This window comes from Penicillium nucicola, assembly GCF_028828085.1.
Source record: "Penicillium nucicola strain IBT 29836 chromosome Unknown utg000010l, whole genome shotgun sequence".
NCBI lineage: Eukaryota > Fungi > Ascomycota > Eurotiomycetes > Eurotiales > Aspergillaceae > Penicillium > Penicillium nucicola.
Genome location: NW_026643134.1, coordinates 4744735 through 4768815, shown reverse-complemented (window position 1 = coordinate 4768815; position 24081 = coordinate 4744735). Strand labels below are relative to the sequence as shown.

At 50.7% G+C, this 24081-nt stretch overlaps 13 protein-coding genes across 13 annotated transcripts; 10 read left to right on the top strand and 3 right to left on the bottom strand.

The window, feature by feature from the left end:
• Positions 1 to 458: 458 nt before the first annotated feature.
• N7511_010375 (uncharacterized protein) lies at positions 459 to 763 on the top strand (the record flags this gene model as incomplete). The annotated part of the gene is made up of 2 exons (XM_057132752.1): positions 459 to 487; positions 544 to 763. 2 exons carry the CDS (start codon positions 459 to 461, stop codon positions 761 to 763), a joined length of 249 nt encoding a protein of 82 aa, XP_056980740.1.
• A 150-nt stretch (positions 764 to 913) lies between these two features.
• On the bottom strand, positions 914 to 2189 carry N7511_010374 (uncharacterized protein; the record flags this gene model as incomplete). The annotated part of the gene is made up of 2 exons (XM_057132751.1): positions 914 to 1727; positions 1783 to 2189. The coding sequence occupies 2 exons, from the start codon at positions 2187 to 2189 to the stop codon at positions 914 to 916; spliced, it is 1221 nt and encodes a 406-aa protein (XP_056980739.1).
• A 2334-nt stretch (positions 2190 to 4523) lies between these two features.
• Positions 4524 to 6007, top strand: N7511_010373 (glycoside hydrolase family 7 protein; the record flags this gene model as incomplete). Its single annotated transcript, XM_057132750.1, has 3 exons — positions 4524 to 4739; positions 4800 to 5183; positions 5246 to 6007. The coding sequence occupies 3 exons, from the start codon at positions 4524 to 4526 to the stop codon at positions 6005 to 6007; spliced, it is 1362 nt and encodes a 453-aa protein (XP_056980738.1).
• Positions 6008 to 6409: 402 nt separating this feature from the next.
• Positions 6410 to 7704, top strand: N7511_010372 (WD40 repeat domain-containing protein; the record flags this gene model as incomplete). The annotated part of the gene is made up of 2 exons (XM_057132749.1): positions 6410 to 6768; positions 6831 to 7704. The coding sequence occupies 2 exons, from the start codon at positions 6410 to 6412 to the stop codon at positions 7702 to 7704; spliced, it is 1233 nt and encodes a 410-aa protein (XP_056980737.1).
• Positions 7705 to 8238: 534 nt separating this feature from the next.
• On the top strand, positions 8239 to 9370 carry N7511_010371 (maleylacetate reductase; the record flags this gene model as incomplete). Its single annotated transcript, XM_057132748.1, has 2 exons — positions 8239 to 8761; positions 8823 to 9370. The coding sequence occupies 2 exons, from the start codon at positions 8239 to 8241 to the stop codon at positions 9368 to 9370; spliced, it is 1071 nt and encodes a 356-aa protein (XP_056980736.1).
• A 230-nt stretch (positions 9371 to 9600) lies between these two features.
• On the top strand, positions 9601 to 11304 carry N7511_010370 (2-(3-amino-3-carboxypropyl)histidine synthase subunit 1/2; the record flags this gene model as incomplete). The annotated part of the gene is made up of 1 exon (XM_057132747.1): positions 9601 to 11304. The coding sequence occupies one exon, from the start codon at positions 9601 to 9603 to the stop codon at positions 11302 to 11304; it is 1704 nt and encodes a 567-aa protein (XP_056980735.1).
• A 509-nt stretch (positions 11305 to 11813) lies between these two features.
• On the top strand, positions 11814 to 14412 carry N7511_010369 (uncharacterized protein; the record flags this gene model as incomplete). The annotated part of the gene is given in 2 exon segments (XM_057132746.1): positions 11814 to 13648; positions 13668 to 14412. The coding sequence occupies 2 exon segments, from the start codon at positions 11814 to 11816 to the stop codon at positions 14410 to 14412; spliced, it is 2580 nt and encodes an 859-aa protein (XP_056980734.1).
• Positions 14413 to 16452: 2040 nt separating this feature from the next.
• On the top strand, positions 16453 to 16694 carry N7511_010368 (uncharacterized protein; the record flags this gene model as incomplete). The annotated part of the gene is made up of 2 exons (XM_057132745.1): positions 16453 to 16597; positions 16648 to 16694. 2 exons carry the CDS (start codon positions 16453 to 16455, stop codon positions 16692 to 16694), a joined length of 192 nt encoding a protein of 63 aa, XP_056980733.1.
• A 382-nt stretch (positions 16695 to 17076) lies between these two features.
• N7511_010367 (uncharacterized protein) lies at positions 17077 to 17337 on the bottom strand (the record flags this gene model as incomplete). Its single annotated transcript, XM_057132744.1, has 1 exon — positions 17077 to 17337. The coding sequence occupies one exon, from the start codon at positions 17335 to 17337 to the stop codon at positions 17077 to 17079; it is 261 nt and encodes an 86-aa protein (XP_056980732.1).
• Positions 17338 to 17787: 450 nt separating this feature from the next.
• N7511_010366 (NudC domain-containing protein) lies at positions 17788 to 18574 on the top strand (the record flags this gene model as incomplete). The annotated part of the gene is made up of 3 exons (XM_057132743.1): positions 17788 to 18030; positions 18132 to 18453; positions 18543 to 18574. The coding sequence occupies 3 exons, from the start codon at positions 17788 to 17790 to the stop codon at positions 18572 to 18574; spliced, it is 597 nt and encodes a 198-aa protein (XP_056980731.1).
• Positions 18575 to 19797: 1223 nt separating this feature from the next.
• N7511_010365 (uncharacterized protein) lies at positions 19798 to 20743 on the top strand (the record flags this gene model as incomplete). Its single annotated transcript, XM_057132742.1, has 2 exons — positions 19798 to 19818; positions 19874 to 20743. The coding sequence occupies 2 exons, from the start codon at positions 19798 to 19800 to the stop codon at positions 20741 to 20743; spliced, it is 891 nt and encodes a 296-aa protein (XP_056980730.1).
• Positions 20744 to 21319: 576 nt separating this feature from the next.
• Positions 21320 to 21949, bottom strand: N7511_010364 (uncharacterized protein; the record flags this gene model as incomplete). The annotated part of the gene is made up of 1 exon (XM_057132741.1): positions 21320 to 21949. One exon carries the CDS (start codon positions 21947 to 21949, stop codon positions 21320 to 21322), a length of 630 nt encoding a protein of 209 aa, XP_056980729.1.
• Positions 21950 to 22894: 945 nt separating this feature from the next.
• Positions 22895 to 24058, top strand: N7511_010363 (tRNA(Thr) (cytosine(32)-N(3))-methyltransferase; the record flags this gene model as incomplete). The annotated part of the gene is made up of 1 exon (XM_057132740.1): positions 22895 to 24058. The coding sequence occupies one exon, from the start codon at positions 22895 to 22897 to the stop codon at positions 24056 to 24058; it is 1164 nt and encodes a 387-aa protein (XP_056980728.1).
• Between the last annotated feature and the right edge of the window lie 23 nt (positions 24059 to 24081).

Below are 24081 nucleotides of genomic sequence, written 5' to 3'. Positions count from 1 at the left end.
CTTGGCCTTAAACGTTGGGGCCAAAGGGTCGACATGCCGTCACAGGCCCATGGCAAGTGGATCTGAAGTAGATGCGAACCGAAGATCCTTCCTTCATTCCTACTTTCGTTTAGCTGCTCCGGTCCATGTGGGCCACGATGCAAGCTGCTGAAGCTCGCGTGTCTGTCCACGAAGGCATGCCGTCTTCATGCATAGCCTCAGACCTGCAGTGTATATATAGAAGAGATCCTGCTCATCTATGGTCTCATTATTCTCAGAACATCCAGTCAGCTTCAATCAAGGACAGCCCATCTCAATCAAAGGCCTACCTCGCTTTCGAACCCTATCATCTTACATCGACACTACTACACATTGCCGTCTCTATTTTGTTGCCTGTCAAGCCCACAGAACTATATCATATACCTTTATTACGCTGCAAAGCCTGCCAATCTATCAAATATCACAACCAGCCGCACATCATGCCTATCTCAGAGCCAAAAGCCTCCAAGTGAGTTCACCTTCAGCTTCAAACGAAGCGGCTAGACAGCTAAACATTATCAACAGTATCACCAATGGCACCACCACAAATACTGCCGCCGTTAGCAGCGCAAACATCAGCCAGGTTCCGGGAAACAACCGGAATAGTGTGGACAGATTTGCACGGGCACCAGCATCCGATGGGCCATATTTTGCCAGTGCCCGGATTGGAGACAGATCAGCACACCTCAACGGGATCTCCAACCAACTCAATGCCATGGACGCAGTGTTGAACAACGGACGATGACAAGGGCACAGGCACAAAGTGAAAGAAGAAAGAAATGTATAAATTGAGCAAGCATCTATGTGTATATCTAGCAAATATATGAGAAGGAGATATCAATGAACGTGAAGAGTCACTAAGCTTGAAAAACGGGGCATTCCGGATGGCTCCAGTTCACAGTAATTCAAAAATGTAACTAGCAACCTCTTCATACTTGGTACTGGGGAACTCGTGTCCAGCTTCATAGAACTTGAAAACCGCATTTCCACCCAAGGCAGCCGTGGCGTCCGGAACAAGCTCGCTTTTGACAATGATTGAATCATTATTGCCGCAGAGAATGTGAACTTTGTTGTCAGATGGTCTCTTATCTTCGCAACTAGAGACACTGTTCTGCACGGCAAGATACTCACCCAGACGTGTCCAGGTGTTCCATTGACGGTGTCTCAAAATTGGGCCATGACGCATACTCGACATGAACGCGTGGACAAACCCTCCATGGTTATTAACTTGCCACGCCACCGCAGAGGGGACGTTAATGTGGGGGTATTTCCGAGAGAGACGCTGACCTTCAGCAGCATTCTGTGAAGGCAACTCCTCGGTGAGCGCATCTGAGGCATTGAGCTTGTGGTTCTTGGGCTTGGGGCCGACTAGGGGTCCAGCCCGCAGTCGACGGCTAACCAAGTATCCTAGCAAATTCTCGGGCATGAAGCCACGGTCATACAGAAGACGACTCTGGAAGCTGACTTGTGAATCACGAATCAGGCCTGCAGGTGCGAGGAGCACCAATGACGAGATAAGCTGGGGGAAGTAGGCCGCAAAGCCTGCGGCAATACCGCCTCCCAAGGAATACCCCGTAAGACAGAATTTACCGGACTCAGCACCTGTCCAAGAAATGGGTGAAGAGGCCAGAGCAAGCAGAATCTGCGTTGTGAAAAGACGGTTGTCTTGGGGGAGATCTGCAGGGCAGTCTGAATATCCTCGACCAAACCTGGTTTGTTATTATTAGCGCCCACTATATGAGACGAAATGAACGAATCACATACAGATCGAAAAGCATCACGCGGCACCCCCGATCGACCAGCGCATGGGCCAATCCACCTAGCGCAATACAGGGTGTTGTGATACCGTGCACTAACAGCACCTTGGTACCAGTTTCCGGGCCAAATTCATATACTCGGATAGAACCATAAGGCGTAGCTACATCACGCGCACCGGGTAGGACATCCGTTGGGAGCGGAAGTTGGCGATTCTCTGCCTCCGAAATGCTAGGCAGAAGAGTCGATCGAGGAGAGGGGAGGATGGTCGGGCGTATTTCGCCTCCCGAGAGAAGAGACCGAGCAAAGAGTCCCAGTGTGAATGAGGCACCCGCAACTGCTAGCAAAGGTATATGGTTCTTATGGTTGGAGAAGGATTCGGAAAGGAAATCCGCGGTTTGGCCGTATAGGGCCATGGTTGCGCTGCGGGTGGCTACCCCTGGGAGACGACTAGTTTTGAGCAGGCGGTTGTTGCCCAATGTTATTGAAACAGTAGAGCTCTACTGTACCGACTAATAAAGTAAAGAGAGAGTACCACTATGTCAAGTAGATGGAGCAGAGTTGGTTTGATGAATGCGTTGGGGTGAGGAAGGACCGAGGCTCGCGCTGACGCCATGTGCTTGATAAGAGATTAGATAACAGACAGATAAGACACCTGGAAGTATACCACTGGCAACTTGAACTTGAAGTCATCATAATAGTTATCGCTTTTGTTGTGGTTGTAGCTCTGTAGAATGATACATAGTATGACTTTCACCAGTTGACACAGGTAAGAGCATAGCGAATTTAAGATTGTTTGGTTCCCACTTGCAGCCGTCCTATCCCTTAGCACGACTCTTCATTTCCGATAAAATCTGTCCACTCGCAAAAGGTCCCTTCACCCGGGGTACATTGACCTCTAAATGATTAGCTAGATAGCTTGGCATATATGCTGACGGTGAAGACTACCGTGCCAAATCCGGCAACGGGATCTGTTGGCATACGCAGGAAAATGATCGAACCCAACGCGATGTAACCATATTCAATGCTTTCTTCCGATTTTTCCGTGGGCGACATGAGGGTGCGACGTCCAACGACCAGTAAGTTATATGCACTTTTGATTCTAACGTTAAAAGAAAGGAATTGAACTTTTGGGTTTCAGGACTGAATACTCGGCCATGTACCGGGAGTGGCTGGGATGTTCGGTTGACAGGTATATCCCCGCAAGCCTGTGTCAATTTTGCCAGGTACACAAGATCTCAATGTGGGGACAAACCCAAACCTGCTATTTGCTCTACTGTCTGCTAGTAGTATCCAGTCAACGAGCCAATTATTTGCTTAATTGAGACCTCCAAAGTTGCATAAATACCCGCTTACGGTCCTTCCTTGCCAAAACAGAACACATACTATCGTAAGCTGAGCATAAAATTAGATAACGTGCCTCTTTTAGGCTAAATTCATCCAAATTTCTGAACAGTCATTTAGGAAGAGGTTTCCAGTGGTGGAACCCGGGTTGCGATCGACAGTCCTAGCCAAGACCTAGTGCCTGTCCTTCATTTTACTTGCTTTAACTCTAGATGCTTCAACGTACTATTGAACCAATGAAGTGCCATCTATCTACAAGTGAGACCCTGATGTACTTTATCTCTTGTGCTAAACGTTTCTTCCATTTCGATCTTGGAAGTATTCTAGAATTGTGGACCTATTTGCGCGGGGGCTGTAGTCTATCATACTTAGTTAACTTACCATTAAGTTAGTCTTCATAATGCACTATTGACCGCTCAAGACTTTGGTGGAAGGTTCTGAACTAATTACAATGTAGAGGGTTCCAAAGTTCTCCGTTCATGCTTGCGAATACTTTCGCATTCTACCGACTACCGGTGGCTACATGTCTCATTTCAACCCGAGAGACACCGCTTTAAATATTCCGTAACTCCTGAGCGCTAAACAATCGACCTCTTATTGAAGGATATTCTCCCCGTGGTGTCCGTTGAGCCCAATATTACCGGGAAGGGGCGTGGTTTCGGGCTGAAACGCCCTATACCCGAAGGGTCTGCAAAAGATTTCTTCGGGTTTTGGCTTAACGCCTCACAGATGAGATGGCTTACACAAAAGAATTTTGCCGGTTTGATATGAAGTGGAGGAGCGCCATGGCGGCGACTCCAATCTAGCGGCGCTCTTGGCGACTCACCCCCCACAACGTGTCTCATGATGCTTTAGGGCATAGTCAAGTTTCATCCCCAAATACCTTTCAGGCAACATCAGTGCTGAATACAATGAAGCGGCAATCAAGAGAACCAACAAAGCGCCAACCCGCAGCTACTACGCCTGGAATAGCAGCTGCAATATCAGGAACAGAACTGGATCGGGTCGATCTCCGTCTTTACAGATGTTGAAACTCTGCCTATCCACTTTGGGCCAGAATCTTTGATGAGACATCAACAACTGCCCGGTGATCTTTGCCATCCTTATTCGGCACCGGGTCCACTCCCAAATCAATGTTCGACACCGGAGGTCGCCCGGTATGGAATATCGACAATAGATGGGTTAGCTCTGTCGTCTATGCCAGTTCAGGTACGGTCTTACGATCCGCCACGCCAGAATATACCGAAGGACCCTGTTCAATCCTTGTATGGCAATATGGCCGAGAGTGAGCTTCAAGATGAGAAGTATAAAGAACCCTAGAGACCCCCGTGTTTCTTGTTCTTCAACTGCAGGCCAGAAAACACGACATCGCTACATTGCAATCCTTTCCCTCATCCTTCGCAAAGATGTACCAACGTGCCTTCCTTTTCTCCGCCCTGGTGGCGGCTGTGCGTGCCCAGCAGGCTGGCACATTGACCACTGAGACTCACCCTTCTCTCACCTGGCAGAAGTGCACTGCTGCTGGTAGCTGCACTCAGCAGTCCGGCTCTGTTGTCATTGATGCCAATTGGCGTTGGACTCACTCCGTCGATGGTTCTACCAACTGCTACACTGGCAACGAAGTAAGATATCGGACTCCTGATGAAACGTGTATTCAAATTGAAAGACTGACTTTGTGAAAGTTCGATGCAACCCTTTGCCCCGACGATGCGACTTGCGCTACCAACTGTGCTGTCGATGGCGCCGACTATGAAGGCACTTACGGTGCTACCACCGATGGCAACGCTTTGACTTTGAAATTCGTCACTGGGGCCAACATTGGTTCTCGTATGTTCCTCATGGAGGATGACAGCACCTACCAGATGTTCAAGTTACTCAACCAGGAGTTCACTTTCGATGTGGACACCTCCGGCCTCCCATGTGGACTCAATGGAGCTTTGTACTTCGTTTCCATGGACTCCGATGGTGGTATGGCCAAGTACGATGGCAACAAGGCTGGTGCCAAGTATGGAACCGGCTACTGTGATTCCCAGTGTCCCCGTGACCTGAAGTTCATCAATGGTCAGGTGAGTCAACATCATAGACAGAAACCAAATGTTCGAGAAAAAATGACTGATTCATGAAATAGGGTAACGTCGAAAGCTGGGAGCCCTCCACGAACGACAAGAACGCCGGTGTTGGTGGCCATGGATCCTGCTGCAACGAGATGGATATCTGGGAAGCTAACAAGATTTCCACCGCCGTGACTCCTCACCCTTGTGACGCTGCCGGCCAGACCATGTGCGAGGGCGACGACTGCGGAGGAACCTACTCCTCCAGCCGCTACGCTGGCACCTGTGATCCCGATGGATGTGACTTCAACCCCTACCGAATGGGTAACGACAGCTTCTACGGACCCGGCAAGATTGTCGACACCAGCTCCAAGATGACCGTCGTCACCCAATTCATCACTGACGACGGCACTGACTCCGGAACTCTCAAGGAGATCAAGCGTCTCTACGTCCAGAACGGCAAGGTCATCGCTAACTCCGCCTCCGATGTCAGCGGCGTCTCCGGAAACTCCATCACTACCGATTTCTGCACTGCCCAGAAGACTGCCTTCGGTGACGAGGACATCTTCACCCAGCACGGCGGTCTGGCTGGTATGAGCAAGGGCTTGGAGCAGGGCATGGTTCTCGTTATGAGCTTGTGGGATGACCACAACTCCAACATGCTCTGGTTGGATAGCAACTACCCCACCGATGCCACTGCCACTGACCCTGGTGTTGCTCGCGGAAGTTGCAGTGCCGATTCTGGCGCTCCTACTGACGTCGAGTCTAACTCTGCTTCGGCTTCCGTGACATACTCCAACATCAAGCTCGGTCCAATTGGCTCCACCTACTCTTCATAAGAGGGAGAAGAGACCATGCAGGTCAGCTGTTGACTGGCTTTACTCCGAAGGCGGGGCTCGGTATGCTCGTCTTCGAGCCAGAACCAGCAATTGCCGGGAATGATGATATAGGGTGGAATTTATATCGAGTCTGTGTCAAATTCATTTGTATCATACACTATTTTACGGGTCTTTGCCAGTAGCAGTGAGAGACAAGTCTGAATTAACTTAACTTTATTCGTTGAATCATTCATGTAGAAAAGGCGGTGACGGAATTATTCTCGGCCAGGCAGAAAAAAACGGCCAGCTCCAAGCTTCAGCTTTTTCATTCACCGCTTCTAGTGCCAATTCCCAATTGCATTGTGCCTGTCCTCAAAAGCACTCTTTTAATCCCCTTTTGAGTTGATTTGCCGGTCTGCAGCCATGTTCGACACGGTCTGTACGCTTCCGCTTCCATCGGATCTGTTCTCTCAGGCGATTCACCCCGAGGAACCGGTAGTCTCTGTTGGTCTTGCTTCGGGCCACGTTCAGACCTTCCGATTGCCTTCTGAGGACTCCGATGAAGAAGATGATACTGCTTCTAACTCCTCCGCTCGCAATGGCAAGGGCCACATTGACACCATGTGGAAGACCAGACGTCACAAGGGTAGCTGCCGCACTCTTGCATTCAGCACGGATGGAAATACGCTCTACTCGGCCGGAACTGACGGCATTGTGAAGGCCGCAAAGACAGAGACCGGCCAGGTCGAAAACAAAATTGTGATTCCGTATGAGAAGGACGGGTATGGAAGCTCTGACCACGACCGACGGATCTGTGTTGGCTAACTTGGGGTTTCGCGTATAGATCAGTGGACTGCCCAACTATTGTCCACGCTCTTTCCCCGCAAACCCTCCTTCTTGCTACCGATTCGAGTGCGCTGCACCTATACGACCTCCGCGTCCCATACTCCAAGGTCTCTGCGAAGCCTGAACAGTCGCACCACCCCCACGATGACTACGTCGCATCCTTGACCCCTCTACCCGCCTCCGATACTAGTACTTCGGGTTTCAGCAAGCAGTGGGTCACCACTGGTGGTACCACTTTGGCCGTGACCGATCTCCGGAGAGGCGTCATGGTGCGCAGTGAAGACCAGGAAGAGGAATTGACCAGTTCGGTTTTCATGGGTGGACTGCCCTCTAGCGGAACCAGCCGCGGTCAAAAAGTGATTGTTGGAGGTGCCAGTGGTATCATGACCTTGTGGGAGAAGGGTGCGTGGGATGACCAAGACGAGCGGATCCGTGTCCACCGCGACAATGAGGGCGGTGATGCCATTGAGACTATGGCCGTTGCCCCTGACTTCTTGGGTAAGGGCAAGCTTGTGGCCGCGGGTCTGAGCAACGGACAAGTGAAGTTCGTGCGCATTGGACCAAACAAGGTCGTCTCCGAGGTTATGCACGATGAGATCGAGGGTGTTGTGGGCCTAGGCTTCGATGTCGAGGGCCGTCTGGTCTCTGGTGGTGGTCAGATTGTCAAGGTCTGGCATGATACTGGGGATGCAGGCGCTGGCGCTGGAGATAAGCACATGATGGATTCTGAGGACAGCGATGACGACTCAGACAGCGAGGCGGAGCCTGAGGAGCGTGTTGAGGAACCCAAGGATCGCAAGAAGCGCAAGAAGGGCAAGGGCAAGGACATGAGTGGCGGACAGCATGTCATGGCCTTCCACGATTTGGACTAATGCCGTCCCGATCTATATTATCTGATACCCACTTCTGCAGAATTCGCCCCCGAACAGAAAAGTGTACATAGCGTCGGTGTTGGGTTTGAGTCATCGAAAGAATATATATATCGTTAACACATATTTGCATTGGATCTCAAACGGTGGGGAAAGTCGAAGTCTAACCCCGTAATCCGTATATCCGTCCGTGGGCCCCTGGGGGACTCTCCTAGAGGCTACAACTAAGCTTATTCATGCTCAAGTCATGCTGAAGTAAGATGACGGGGGCATTTCCGCACATCATTGAATCGATATATTCAGGTCTGATACACGAGAAAAAAGACAAGTCTCGCAGGATACATGGGTTAAATTAAAGAATATCTACAAGTTAAAAAAAAGCATCACCAAAAAGAACGGGTATACAACGCGCAATGGCTCGGGGAGTCTTAAGTATGCAATTGCCGGTAAACCCCACCACGGACGACGCCCATTGGGGTGGGGTGTGGGGGACTATAAGATCCCAACTCTCGCCGCGAAATTTATCTCCATCACAAAATGGATTTCGAATACAACCCCAACCGCGGCCGTGTCGTCTTCGGCAGCGGCACACTTCAGAAACTGCCCGATGAGGTCGCCCGTCTGCAGGTGAAGAACCCGCTGGTACTATCGACGCCCCATCAACTTGACCAGGCGGGCATGGTCAAGGATGTGCTGAAGGGCCAGGTCGCTGGTATCTTCAGTGAGGCCACCATGCACACACCTACCAACATTACCGACAAGGCTCTCGAGTATGCCAAGGCACAGGGAGCTGACTCGGTCATCTCCATTGGTGGTGGAAGTACAATTGGTCTCGGAAAGGCTATCAGCATTCGTACTGGATTGCCTCATATCTGCATTCCGACGACTTATGCCGGTAGTGAGATGACTCCTATTCTCGGCGAGACTGCCGATGGGTTGAAGAAGACTCGCTCTGACCCCAAGATCTTGCCTGAGATTGTCATTTATGATGTTGACTTGACGATGACCCTGCCAGCGGCTATGAGTGCCACTAGCGGTGTCAATGCCATTGCTCATGCTGGTAAGTACCCTGCAATCTCAGTTGAAGTCCAAATAAGACCTAGTCTAACAGGTTCCTGCAGTCGAGGCTCTCTATGCACGCAACACTAACCCAATCATCACCTTGATGGCATTGGAAGGCACAAAGGCACTTGCTGCTGCCCTCCCAGAAATTGTCCAAGACCCAACCTCCCAATCTGCCAGAACCAAGGCTCTTTACGGTGCTTGGCTCTGTGGAACATGCTTGGGCAGCGTTGGCATGTCCATCCACCACAAGCTATGCCACACCCTCGGCGGCAGCTTTAACCTCCCTCATGCCGAGACCCACACTGCAGTCCTGCCGCATGCCATCTCATACAATGCGCCTAACATCCCCGAGACTATGAAGCAGCTCGCCGACGTGCTGCCGGAAAGCAACGGTGACGCCATTCACGGTCTGAATGTGCTCTTGACCAAGCTTAAGGTCAAGCGTGGCGTGAAGGACTTTGGAATGAAGGAGGAGGATATCGACAAAGCCGCTGATATTGCGCTTTCCAATGCCTACTGGAACCCTCGTCCGATTGAGCATGATCCTATCCGTGAACTACTGCGCAGAGTTTGGGCGGGTGAGCCGGCTCGGGCCAACCTGTAGATATGCTCCAATTTGACTAGCAGATGCTGAAATGTAAATATTTTGTGATTTGTAGATTTCTTTCTATTTTCTATAATTGCTAAGTAATGTCGTAAACCTCTGGCACAACGTATGATCCAATAGGCAATTTTGTATTTTGTTATCGATGGCGGGGGGAAGTGGGGGAAATCTTTTTTTTCTCCAAAAGTTTTTGGCTTCCTATTTTCTTCCAACACAGCACCACCCCCAAAATGAGCTCTGAAATGGAGGCAGCGCCTGTACTGTCGACTCCCGACGACCGTATTTTTGAAGAATCGACCCCGGTAGTCTCGCGAGAGCCTACGGCTAGAGTGTCGGACGATGAACTCTCCATTACCTACGATATCGAGCGCACATTGAAGGAGATCAGACAAGCGCGGTACAAGCGCATCGCTCTTCAGTTTCCCGATGACATGCTTCCTGATGCCCCTCGAGTTTTCCAGCTACTCAGCAGGGGTCTGGAGCGTGAGGAAGTAACCAACACCAATGGCACCGAGCCCGCGAACCCAACCGATACCGGCAACGGCGACGACCTGGCCCACCCGATCTCTCAGCTCCAGGTGGAAGAACACAACACTGGAAAGATTGCACCTCGGTTGACAATCCTGGCAGATACATCTTATGGAACTTGCTGTGTCGACGAGGTGGCCGCCGAGCATGTGGACGCAGACGTGGTTGTGCACTACGGAAGATCATGCTTATCGCCCACTGCGCGGCTGCCTGTCATCTACGTCTTCACACATAAAGCTCTTCCGCTAGAGCCTGTAGTGCGAGCGTTCAAGGCGACATATCCTGATCCAACGACCAAAATCGTCATCGCAGCCGATGTGACCTACGCGGATCACGTTCAGACGCTGTATGCTTACCTGGTGGAAGAGGGATATACCAATCTATATGCAACCGAGGTCGTCCATGAGCCTTCATCGGCAATCCCCAACCGTACTGTCCCCGAGTCAGTCCGGGAGTCGCCTGAGACTCTGGGTGACTGGCAACTGTTCCATATCTCTGATCCGCCAACTGCTCTTATGATGACGCTTGCATCTCGGGTTGCCGCAATCCATATCTATCCTACAGACAACTTGGGTAGTGAAAATGTTAAGCCTTTGCCTGCGTCTACTACTGCGGCTCTGCGTCGGCGCTATGCCACTCTTACATCGTTGACTACGGTGCCAATCTGGGGCATTCTTATCAACACTCTGAGTGTCAAGAACTACTTGCACATCGTGGAGCACGTCAAAGAGCGCATTGAAAAAGCAGGCAAGAAGAGCTACATGTTTGTGGTTGGCAAATTGAATGCTGCCAAGGTTGCCAATTTCAGTGAAATTGGCGGCTGGGTAGTCATTGGCTGCTGGGAAAGCTCCCTTGTGGATAGCAAAGACTTCTGGAGACCAGTGATCACTCCCTTTGAATTAGAACTGGCCTTGAAAGATGATGCGGACCGCGTGTGGACAGGCGCGTGGCAGAGTGACTTCCAGGCGGTTCTTGACCAACCAGCTGAAGAGGCCAATGGAATCAGCAAGGAGACATCCAATGGTACCATGTCTGAAGAAGATGACATGTCAGAACCCGAATCGGCACCGCCCGAATTTGACCTGCGCACCGGACGATACGTCTCACATTCGCGCCCGATGCGGGATCCGGCTCCCCGCGCTTCCCAGCTTGATGGATCATCTACCAGTGGACCTTCCGCGGCGAGGGCGCTAGCCCGACGGGCTAAAGGTGACTTAGCCATGATCGGCGGTGCTGTATCTCCTGGTGCAGAGTACCTGCGCTCACAGAGAACATGGAAAGGTCTGGGCAGTGACTTTGACATTCGTTATGACGAGGATGAGGAGGATGATAGCACCCTGGTCAAGGAAGGGCGCAAGGGCATCGCTAGGGGCTACACTGTAGGCGACGCATCTAACAAACATTAACCGGAACCATTTGCAATAGACCCAGCGATCAATGCATTTCTATATAACATCTGAAGTCTGGAAATCCGGGGCTCATCACATGACGTTGTTGACGGGCGCATCCGGACATCAGTTGCTGCTTCTGTTCCTCTTTCTCTCCCTTTAGTTGCTTCCCAGTAATTCTTTGTACGCTTTGCTTTGCTTTTGGCTATTTCTTTCTAGGGTTTCCCTGGCGGGCGATCTCGTATCTCTTCGCTCTTTGCGTACCCCTCCCTTTCTCCCCCTTCAAATACCAACAATTCGGCCCTTGCGACACTCGTCTTATCAATTATCGACACTTCACCTTTGATGGCCTTGCATGGTGGCTTACCTCTGGGTGTGGTAGCCCCCTCGTTCACATCTTCAGGTCGTCTTATCATGCGCTGTGTCTCGACCCGAGCTCGCGACCTCGCGTACCAGTTTTCGACCTAAGCGCCGGCGTTTTTAGTTCATCACAAAGGATCTGTGGTGGTTAACCACGACCTTACAATATGGTTCCAGAGGGGGTTGCTAGTGGAAATTCTGCTGCAATGGATGCGATGCTGGGAGATGCCCCGGATTCCCGTGAAGAGCGGATGCTTTCGATCTTTGAGCGGGTGATCACCACGAATGCTCCAATCTTTGAGTCTCTACTACTACAAATCCCGACCGATACAATCATCAAACTGTATCACACTTCTCCATACCTACGTGCCTTTCTTCGATCATATCCGACCGCATGGAAATCGCTCTCGTTTCGCCTGCCCTTTCCCCCAGGAACTTTGCCGAATCCTCCCATCACCGACCCGGCCGTAACAGATGCAGAGCCTCCGCGCCAATCTCGACCTTATGCCCTGGATATGTTCCTGATGAATGTGGTGGTTCCATTCAGTGGGTGTTTGAAGAGCCTGGAACTGGACAACACAGCGATATCGGGGGAGAATCTTACATCAACAGTGCTACATTCGCGTCGGGAGACCCTGGAACACCTTTCCGTGCGTGGTTGCAAAAATGTTTCGCTCAAATATCACATAGTGCCGTTCCTCACCATGTTTGCTCTACAACGTGACATGGACATGGAGAACACTACCGGTACTCAGTCCCCCGGGATGAAACGTCTTGCCCTCAAGAGTCTCTACGCTTACAGATGCCGCCATCACCGAAGGAGGCCCTATCTCTCGTCTTCATTAATGCGTAAGGATGCTGATGCCGAGTCAACTCATGAGCTTGTCAATATATGCCATAAGCTAGGGATCTGGACAGATACTGCCTGGTGCACGACGCCTGCCGGGAGATGCGCTCGCAGAGCTGGTTATGTGAAATCGAGGTTCCCGCACGGAGCAGGTACACCGGAGGTTTGGGTTGTCTTTGATCGACTCTGGAGATCCAAGAACTGGATCGGTCCACTCGAACATGAAGATACCAAAGCCCGCGTGCTTGATGGAAAGCTGTGGGAGAACTGCGATACTGGATGCTTCGGCGAGGCGTTAGGAACCGGCGAGGGTATTGATTGGGGCGAAGGCAAAATGACACCGACTCACCTGCGTCAAAGTCACACCAAGTTTGTCCGTGGAATTCGCTGCGACGGTTGTCTCGAGGACATTTCAGAGCGGTGTGAGCATTGCAGTGTCTTGATGCACTGTGTTGGGTGTCGGAAGACACTCTGTGCAAGCTGCGCCTACGAACGGCCGTATATCCACAGGACCATTCCAATTCCCTTATCGGAAGGCACTCTGAGCACCACACCCCCCTTCTGGTGGGCTCCTGGCGCCACACATTCCCCAGGTTCAATGCAGGATCCAGTGGATTATGTGACAGACCCCAATGTACCCGCAGCATCAATCTCAGACACGACTCCTGTTCTCAACTTTCACTGGTGCTGCACCAAGCCGGATCTCTCTGGAGGAGGTGGAATCAGTATTGGACCTCGTAATCGCGAAGTCGACCAGGTCCGAGCAGTACCTTTGCCCCGAAATCAAGGCTGGGAAGATCTGGAGTACACCGTCAGCGAATGGAGCAAGTCGTTTCCCAAGTATGCATATGGTGACCCGAGCAAACCGGATTATTCTCTCGAGGCGGGGCATCTCGCGATGATGAAATGGTTGCTTGGACCGCCTAATCGGCAAGTCTCACCATGCCCGCGGAACTTGTGCCAGGGATGTTATGATTCCCCACAATGGAAGGTCCACTGCAAGAGTTGCTCCAAGCCCCTTTGCATTGAGCATGACCTTCGAGGACTACGACTTCGGATCTGCGGTTACCGTGACCTCGAGACGGAGAAGCAAACCATTCAAAGTCGATTTGCGGTGAATCTTCCGGAATCCCCTAACCCGGATGAGCTTTCCGGGTATGATCTCCCCTTTTAGGAGCCAGCGGCTTCTCGATTCGGCAACTAAAGGCTTCATTGATAACTCACAGTCAGATAGCCTGGAGGAGAATACCCCCGACTCCCATGTCGCTGATGAATCGGCCCCTACATCTTTCTTCTCCAATCAACCATCTCGCTCCTTCTCTGCTCCAACATCTAATCACTCCTCCCCACCGTCATCGTCATCCTCGATCTATTTTGATTCGCCCATCGCGACTCCGAAATGGCAAGGCTGTCAATCCTTCTTCTGTCCCCCGGCCGATCCCATCACTGGTATCAGGGATGTCCGAGGCGGCATACGGGATCAGCGTCCAAGATGCCCCAGCTACCTCAGAGAATGCACGGGCTGCAAGGTCTATGTATGCGCGGACTGCATCTATGCATACCCGCCCTGCAAATGCTCGTATTGCGAGGAGCACTATTTGTGTCCCAATTGCATGAGAGATGGTCCTCGTGACAGCCGCTGCCGTCGCCGTCGAGAGGAAAATGCGCGGTGCGAGCGGAAGTGGAAAAAGGACATGCAGGTGCTAGAAAGTATCTTGGAGTTGAAAGTGGCTAATGAGCTGGCTGAGTATGCTGGCGAGTTCTTTGACCTCGTCGAGCAGCGCGATAGCTTACCCTCGGAGATCAGCTACGATGACCAGATCACCGATCTCTATGAAGGCGAAGTTGCAGCGGCGGAAACAGCCGCTCCGTACTTTGAGCCTGATGACATTGACTGGTTTCTTCAAGACTCATATTAGCCGATAATCCGGCTCACCGTCTATCTTATCGTTACTTTCATATGCTTTTTTTGTTCCCGTTTCTTCAGCGAGCTTATATCATGGCGTCATGAGGGGAATCATTTATTCATCCGATTTACGGGATCTTCCCTAAGCGATCTACTGGGGTCAATACCACGGCGTTCCAACTCGGCGTAACAACGAGATGATCAACCCATCCATCTCGTTGCCCTTGACCCCTCTTTCCAATCAAATTGAGGCTGCAGACGGGGCACCGGGATTGCACTATCCTGCAGTGGCTTCGAACTGCTAACTACACTGACGACATAGCTGGCAAAGGATGCAGGCACCGTGCCAGACTTTACGACCTATTTCATATTTTCTTTTTCTCTTCCTCTCTTTCTTACAGCTTCTTATTTGTTATGGTGCTGGGTTGACTACACCAATATCTCCATGAGAGGGGGATTAGATGGCACTAGAGGACCACTACTATGTCGGGCATTGTAAGCGTTGGCCATACTAGCGATCTGTCTCCAATAATCAATCACCACTGCCGTTTGTTTTTCCCCCTCAGCCTTATCCAATAACCGTTCATCCGTCCGGTCCTTTTGACCCCTGGCCATTGTACTGTATAATAGCGCCACACCCCGAACAAAAGTCCGGTACAAAAGTACGCAACGACCTACCAGAACCAGTAAGAATGCACCACATGCATCGTCCAAGGGTCGATCTGTACCCGGAATCCCCTCTCTTGAACCGACCGACGTCAAGACACCTGCGCAATACGGATACAACAAAGCCCCGATCAAATAAGAAGCCGCTCTAGCCGACATAATCTACCTAATCCAGTGCCTGAAGAGAAGAGCCCTGAGCACACCAAGGGGGAGGGGGTGGTGTGGTCAGATGTGACGTTGCGCAAAGCCCAAAGAGTACGTGTCGGACGGCAGATGGACAGAGGATGCGGTCAAGGGACAGCGGCTATGGCTCTGGGGGGTGAAACTTGGCGTAAACCACGTGGGAATGCAACGTCTGCAGTGGAGAGAGATATCCGGTATGTTTGCCCGGCACTTTTCCTTGTACATGTACGTGGTTGGGCTTTGGGGGTGCTTTTGATGGGTTGTTTCAGCCTTGGGTAGAGACAGACTGCCGATGTATGTCGGTTGCCTAGGTTCTACAGGTTCTACAGGTTCTACGGGAGTATACTAGTCCAAAGAGTCGGCTATACTCCCCCCCCTCCCCCCCCACTGTCGGTAGATAGGTTCACTGGAGAGATTTCCCATGGTCTGTCTCGACTCCGACAGTCGACAGGTGTACTCCATAATTTTACATATATAGTTCCACCGATCGTAAATTAGAAGCATCAAATCCGGGTGGATCGGTCGATCCCTCGTAACTCTACCCGGTTCCCCGGTGCCCCCTTTTTTCCTGTCCTGTATCGATTCGGTTCCCCTAGATGCCAGACCCATATATCTCGATCGGCTGGTGCGGATGGGATCCTCAACTTCCCCGATTGGGCGCGGGCTATCCTCGGAACTGCCACTGGAAGTCATCCTATTAGTCCGGACAGCAGCATTTGGAATGTGGATGGAGTTCAGGGAATTTAACAAGTACTGTACGCTAGGTCCCGGGCTGACATCATGTCTCCTACTGTACAGATGTGAAAAGAGACAATCTAGAAGGGGGCAAACACTCCAATCAGAGGTCTTGGATGTATGGTGCTTTACCTCTCCTGGGTAACGCGGACCGACATCCCGTTTCAGTTCAGGCCCCAATCTAGGGGAGATGTCGGTGAACGGCTTTTTCCCTGGTCTTTCTAGACGCGTGATCGGTCTATTTTCGAAAGCAAACCTTTGATTTTTTTCTTTTTTGACTTTTCTTGATTTTTCTCTCTCGGGATTTCGTCTTTTAATATTATTATTTTTGGAATTCTGTTAATATATAAAGGCTTTGTCGAGGGGTCGGGTCGAAATTATTCAATCTACAACTCTGTCTGAAAGACCACTCCCATCTTGTCCAAGATCAACCCATCAACTAGATCAGATATCCATATCGCCATTCAGTATGGATAAGCCAGAGACCAACCAGCAGCCTGAAGCTCAAGGCAGTCAAGAAAAGAAAGAACCTCAACTGCGAAGTGTGGAGGAATATCAGAGATATTGGGATCAAATCCTCCAGAATACCGCGGATCAAATCCAGAAGATCCGAGGTGAGTGTTTAATCTGACATATGCAAGAAGCCCACTGACACGACCTATAGAAAAGGAACAAGCGGCAGAGCGGTCTAACGAAGACTCGCAACAATGATCGCATGACCGTCACCCTATGCAAGCCGAGGAATTGTTCGGGATTTGGACCCCATGTCTTTCTTTTACTTTTACACACTTTATTCATTGCATCTTAGCTGGGAATCACGGGAGATATATACGAGGATTAGAGGGTGTTTCTGTTTCGGGTGTTGATCACAGCCCATCGCTGCTGCCTTTCGTTTTGTTGGCCATACGTTGCATATGCATGAGAATGAATACCCAATCATACTGTCAGCCCAGACTACTGTATCCTACGAGGCAGAGAGCGAGCAAACATACAGAGCCTCGAGTGGGGGAGGTGGGATGTAGTTGCCGTGACTCGGGATGCCCTAATTTTACCTGGGCGCTTTCCCACTGTCTACAGCTATGCAACCTAGGTCCTATCCACCAGTGGTCTTGGAGTTCTGAGCCCCATGCATGTCATGGCTGGAGACTAAGCTGCTCCATCCTTGCCAGGACACCGGAACAGGCAGGAGATCAGCCTCACTAACACAGTTCAGGATCTTCCCAATGGACATCTTGGTCCACAATGCTGTGCTATTGAGCGGTGTGCTGGTGACTGGTGCTGGTGCTGGTGCTTGAGTCTTGCCAGCATCATTACCCGAATCGAAGGCTGCGCCACCACTCCCGTGTGATGACATGGCTGTTCTGTATGTCTGGGAGGCCTAGTGAGTTGCTTTTTGATAGTACTTCTGAGTGGGTCCTGGAAAGAAGATCAATAGCAGTTCTCATATGTGTCCAAGCTTGCTGGATCTATCTCACTAACACTCACATAATATATCAGTTTGAGGGAGGGAACTTGGGATGTAAGAAATCGACGTCACCACCTGAACGAAAGATTCCCCGCGAACAGCTGAAACTCCTTTTACACATAGATGCCTAAACCATTGTTTCAAAATATGCAGCCCAAATGCACGGATCTGAAGAATCCAAGGCTGTCGTGAATAAGCGATTAATGGCGGCAAAAGCGCCAACGGCGAAGTGGAGGTTCCCCCCACATCACATCCCACTCCGAGCTTTCAAGCCAACACGTCGTCTTCACCGTTGACTTACTTGTCCCCCCCTCCCCTGACCGAAACTTTTCTGACGCCATGTCCGATCCCGAGAATAACCTCTCCCCCGCGGAGCTGGCAGAGCGCGAGCGCGAAACCCAGGAGCGGAAGGCCCGCGAAGAGGCGGAACAGGCCCAGCTCCCCTACAAGTGGACACAGACAATTCGTGATGTGGATTTCACGGCACCCATCCCTGCCAATCTGAAGGGCCGTGACATGGATGTGGTCTTGACCAAGAACAAAATCCGGGTTGCGATCAAGGGTCAAGAGCCCCTCATTGAGGTACGGCATCCCGATTAACCAGTCACCTCGGAGAGCAGTGACACCATTCGCCCCCGATCTATTGTGCATGAGCTGATTTGGTATCTCATTTCGTGCGTTAGGGTGACTTCCCCCACGCTATTCTGGTCGACGAATCCTCTTGGACTCTGGAAACCACTCCCACCCCGCCCGGCAAGGAAATCAATGTGCATCTTGATAAGGTCAACAAGGTTGAGTGGTGGCCTCATGTTGTGACTACTGCGCCTAAGATTGACGTGACCAAGATCACGCCGGAGAACTCTAGTCTGGGTGATTTGGATGGCGAGACTCGTGCTATGGTTGAGAAGATGATGTATGATCAGCGACAGAAGGAGATGGGTGGTCCTAGCAGCGATGAACAGAAGAAGATGGAGCTGTTGAAGAAGTTCCAGGCTGAGCATCCCGGTAGGTCTTGATCTTGTGCTCTGGTTTCTTTTGATGCTTTGAGACTGGTGTCTTGCAGGTCTTGGTTTCTTGCTAACTTGCTATCCCAGAAATGGACTTCTCCAACGCGAAGATGGGCTAGATCGGCTACTTCCACCCTCAAAACTATTTGTATCTTTGCATAGACGACCAAAATATGAAGTACGAGCTATGTCCATCGATTGCTGGGGATCGAGGATCGATGGTACTCAATGAATGACGAACGGCATGGCGTTAGTCTGCTTTCAAGAATCCGGTATTTTATAGCTCTTATGCTTGACCCATAGGTGACCATAGGTGACCATATAGGCCAATGTATCACATCTAGAGATCTCCGATGCCTGGACTCGTGCCAAGCAACAAATACGAGAGTTGCCCGATTGGGGATAGCGCGAGAGATCGGAGATGATGTCGATCATCTTCCCTTCGCCTCCGCCGCCATTTCTTCGCCTTCGATTTGATGGAATAGAAACAGAGTCCGATTAAACTCGCAAGGCGCAGTTCCAAGCCGCTGAGCCTCATGCCACATGCACTGCCGTCAATCGGGCTTACACGATCCCAGTTGCAGAGCGCTGTGTCGCAGTCCAATACCTCAATGCTTTGAAACGTCTCAACTTGCCTTGTCCAGTATTACTGTATATTCACCGAGCACCTATTCATTTTCTGGTGAAAATCTATATTAAGAACCCCCTAAAATCTGCATCTTCCCACGCAAGGGACATGATACATCAGAAAGATCGGAATCTGATCGGAAGCAAGCCGATGCAGGGGCAGAAACTGGTCTTCCGAGTTCCGAACTACAAACCAGGAAATCGGCTGCATGGATGTTCGGAGTCGACCGAACAGGTTTTTCATTCTCGCCGGGCCCATCGCAAATCCCGACTGGGCTGCGCAGACTGTAAACAGCGAAGAGTGAAGGTATCTCGTGCCCACCTCGGCCATCAAGATGAGCACCAATTTTAATTAAACCTTTTCAAGTGCGATGAAGCCAAGCCTCGATGCCTGAGGTGCCAGAAACATAATGTCGAATGTGACTATTCGACCAAGCCTGTACAGCAAAAAGGCAATAGCATTGTTTCTCAGTTCATCAACGCAAACCCTGAGCTGATTTCACTCGACTCCTCGGCTTCATCGATGTCCCTTGTGATGGTATCGGAGAAACTAAATGAATTGCTAGGACTGTCGCCAGTAAATGACGCAAAACTACCATCCATACTTACAGACGCCTCAGCATCAAGCCGAACAATAGAAGCACTGCATCACTTCCACAAAGGCCCATCCTTCTCAGCAGAAAGCAACAACATCATTCGAATAGTAATGGGCAAAATGGTCCAACTTGCCTTTGAAGTAAGTCCGAACTACAGACATACCATCTCCAATCTAACCCTAACAAACAACCCAGACCCCATTCCTCATGCACGCAATAATAGGAGCAGCAACAACCCACCTCTGCACCCTGCTACCAGACAACAAAGCCTACCGCTTAGCAGAAGCCTACCACTGGCAACAAACAATAAACCAATACTCAAGGGAAGTGTCAACAAGTATAACACCCCAGAACATGGACAAACTCTACTCAGCCTGCATGATGATCTCAATGCATTCTTTCCACCAAGAAATATTCTCCCCGCGCTCCTCATTTGTCTTCTCAACAGACCCAACCAGTCTCATCTGGCTCCGCCTCCAAGGTGGACTCCGTTACCTCCTTGAACGAACCATCCCCTGGTTACAGCAGAGCATGTGGTGGGAGACATTCATGGAATTGAGAGATCCATCCATCGACATCGACGACAAGCGTCCTGGAAGAATCGGTCTTCATTCGGATTTGGCTGAGTTGTGCGGTATTACCGAGGAATCGACTGTCGATAATACGCCTTACCTGTGGCCATTACGTATGCTGATGGGGAATTTGCAGGCGGAGCGGTGCTCGGATAGTTTCAAGACGTATAATACGTGGATGGGGAGGCTTGAGGGGCCATATTATGAGTGTTTGCTGAGGAAGGAGGTTCCGGCGCTTGTGCTGCTTGCTTGGTGGCTTGGGCTTATGTGTTTTGTTAAGGAGTGGTGGGTTCGGACAAGAGTTCGATCGGAGTGTACTGCTATTTGTATGTTCCTCGAGGGGAGTTGTGATTTGCTTGTTTTAAGATTGTTGGAGTTTCCGGCTGAGTGTTGTGGGTATAAGTTGAGACACCAGCGGGAGGGAAATCTGTTTGAGACTGGCGACCAGCTTGTACTGTTTGATTTGTCTGGTCTGGAGAACGAGGTTGTATAGGGTGTTTTGAGATGTGGTTTTAGTGATACCCATTATTTTATATCCTTTCCACTGTTAATATGAGTCAATAACACGTAGATGTTGGAGATTACTCGATGAATTTTCATGAGACAAATGAAGTTATATTCACGTCTAGTAGTTATCACACTATGTATGTGTCAGGCCATGGGCCTGCCCACGTGGCCGAGGTTGTTCTCGGCGGCAAATGCGTCGATGCAGCACATCCACAAGAAGTCGTATGCTCGTGTGCATGCCAGTATTATTATATCCAATGATATCCCAAACAAAAGACTCCCAAAGGACCATCTTTTGTACCAAAAATCCAATCATGTCATAAAAGTCCGATCAAAAGAAGTGATCATCATCGCGTCATATGCAGTAAGAAACAAACAATCAACATGCAAAAAAGGATCAGAAACAGCAGTCATGTCAGAACAGAAGCCAGGGCCCAAGGGAGACGATACCGGATCGTCTCTCCCGAAAGACCGGGCGTCGAAATATTAGACAGATACCGAACTCATAAGCGGTACCAAATAACGAGAAAAGCACATGTCGTACTACTTAGCCCAGACGGAATCACCGACTTTCCCAAGAGACCCGACGATGACGACGAATAGAACGATCATCATCCTCCACATAGACAGGCCCAGTCCGTGAACCATTAAGACGTGCTATGGGCGGCGGATTAACGATCACAGCCATAGCCGAAGAAACCGAGATAGACCGGGACCGACTCAGCATCACCGAATGACGAGGCGAGTATGGCGGCGGTGGAGTTTCCCTCGTTGCAGTGGATGTATTTCCATAGCTGCTTGGATAGGAAATAGCCGAGGAAGCATCAGATGTGACTTCCTCGTCGTAGAGATTGCGGTTCTTTTCTTCCACGGGATACTCCTGTGACTCGGAAGACACGGATGGATCGCGCATGTGGGCTTCTAGAGTCTTCTCGTGGAGGCTCATCGGACGGGCTGTGTACTGCGGCAGCGGGACCACGCTGGAATAGCCATCTGCCGAGTCATCCGGGGGTCCGTGCCCGCTGTGTCCGGATGAGGACGAGGGCGAGGGGCGAATGAATTGGCCGTCACCGTTGAGAGTGAAGTGGCCTGTTTGGATGTTGTTGTTGGGTCTTTGGATCATGGTTTCTGGGGGTGAAGGGGTTTTCTCTTCGCGGGAGAAGCATCCGCACAGCGCGGAGAGGAAGGACATGGTGAGATGAGCAGCGGTATAGTTGGCACAGTCAAGGCCAATGTGGGAAGGGGCTTTAGGGAGAAGGAACTTGTCTCTCAGCTCACTACCACTGAGACCCTGGCAACGGCAACTATTGCATGAACACCTTTGTTGAGCCTCAATCGGAAATTAGATCCAACCCCACTTGTGTCGATAAGCCCCAGACCTAAAACGACAAAAAGGTGTATTGGAAAGCAGGTCCAGAACTAAAGCAACATACTCAAGAGAAAGAGAAGAGTAAGAAGCCCGAGAAAGAGGAGAGATGGAGGAGAGGACAGCTTGGGGCTGAGTTCGACGCCGCAGGCATCCAAATTCCCCAGATTCGTGATTGGCTCGGACGAGGATGATAGGTAGGTATCGGTACCTCAGTCTCCACTATGTCTCCACGGCCTGTCAGGTACAGGTACATGTATCGATGCATATTTGATCTATACCGCGCAACAATGCTAGATTCTTGGACTTGAAGGATAGGAATGCGTCGAACAGAGAATAATCTGACACCCCTCCTCGAATTTGGGCACTCATGTCTTCAGCATACACGCATGTCCTTACCCATTGAAGTCTCACCAGGTCTGGGGCGTCGCATACAGCCAAAAGTTCTAGTCAAACTCGAAGTCGGCATCAGTCATTCACTGGCCTGTCAGTAAGTAACTTGAATCCAGAGATATTCAAGTCCTGGTCTGTCGCGTTGATAAGATAAATGTTAAACGGGATTTATCAAAGGCGGTATAGCATGGCCATCTGTGATTGGACAGGAGGAGACGAGGGGTTAAGGCGGTGAGACGGATAGTGGAACACAAAGTCATGTGACCTCAGGCACCCCGCCAATCGCATCGCGGCCTGCGATTTTTTTTTGTTCTCCCCGCGATAACCCCCAATAGTTAGATTCTTCCAACTCCATTCCTCATATAAAATCCACCCAAAATGACCATCGAACCTGAAGTCCGGGATGTCCGGGAGGTTCTCCAAAACGTCGAACCTCCCCAGGTGGACCCCAGTCGCTCCCACGATCCCAGCAACAACATGAAGCGAAGCGACCCCTTCCAATTCGGATCACGATTCCTCGAAAAGGGCGACGACGTCTTCGAATTCAATGCCTGGGACCATGTCGAGCCAGATGACGAATTCAAGGCCTTTGCCCAAACACAGTATGCCAAACAGCGCGAAACACGAGTATCGGACTTTGATCGCAACCGATTCAACAACGACCCGGCAAAGTGGTGGAACCTTTTCTATAAGAACAACACAGCCAACTTTTTCAAGGATCGCAAATGGCTGCGTCAGGAGTTCCCTGTTCTTGCAGAGGTCACCCAGAAGGATGCTGGTCCTCAGGTTGTGCTGGAGGTTGGTGCTGGTGCTGGAAATACCGCGTTCCCTTTGATTGCCAACAACGAGAATGAGCATCTCAAGGTTCATGCGTGTGATTTCTCGAAATATGCTGTCAAGGTCATGCGCGAGAGCGAGCATTACAATGAGAAATATATGGCCGCTGATGTCTGGGACGTCGCTTCTGTGCCTACGGAAGAGGACAACGGCCTCCCGCCTGGTTTGACGGAGGGTTCAGTGGATGTTGTCATCCTGATTTTCATTTTCTCTGCCCTGGCACCTACCCAGTGGGACCAGGCTATTCGCAACGTCTACCGTGTTCTCAAGCCCGGTGGCCGTGTCCTTTTCCGCGACTACGGCCGTGGTGACCTGGCCCAAGTGCGTTTCAAGAAGGGCCGTTACATGGAAGAGAACTTCTATGTTCGCGGTGATGGTACTCGTGTCTACTTCTTCGACCAGGACCAGCTTGTTGATATGTGGGGTACCTGGTCCGCGGAGAAGGGCTTGCAGATTCCCATTTCTGCGAAGGCTTCCGCGGAGGGTGCTGATGAGGATGAAAGTGAGAGGCCAGAGCCTGCTGAGCAGTCAGAAGAGACCAAGGAGGCTGCGAAGAAGAATGGGGCTTTCGAGGTGAAGCTCTTGGGAGCTGATCGCCGACTGATTGTCAACCGTCAGAGCAAATTAAAGATGTACCGCTGCTGGATGCAGGGTCACTTCATTAAGCGTGATGGCTCTGCTGAGGCTACTGAGGCTACCCAATAAGTCTCCTGGTTGAAATACTTGTT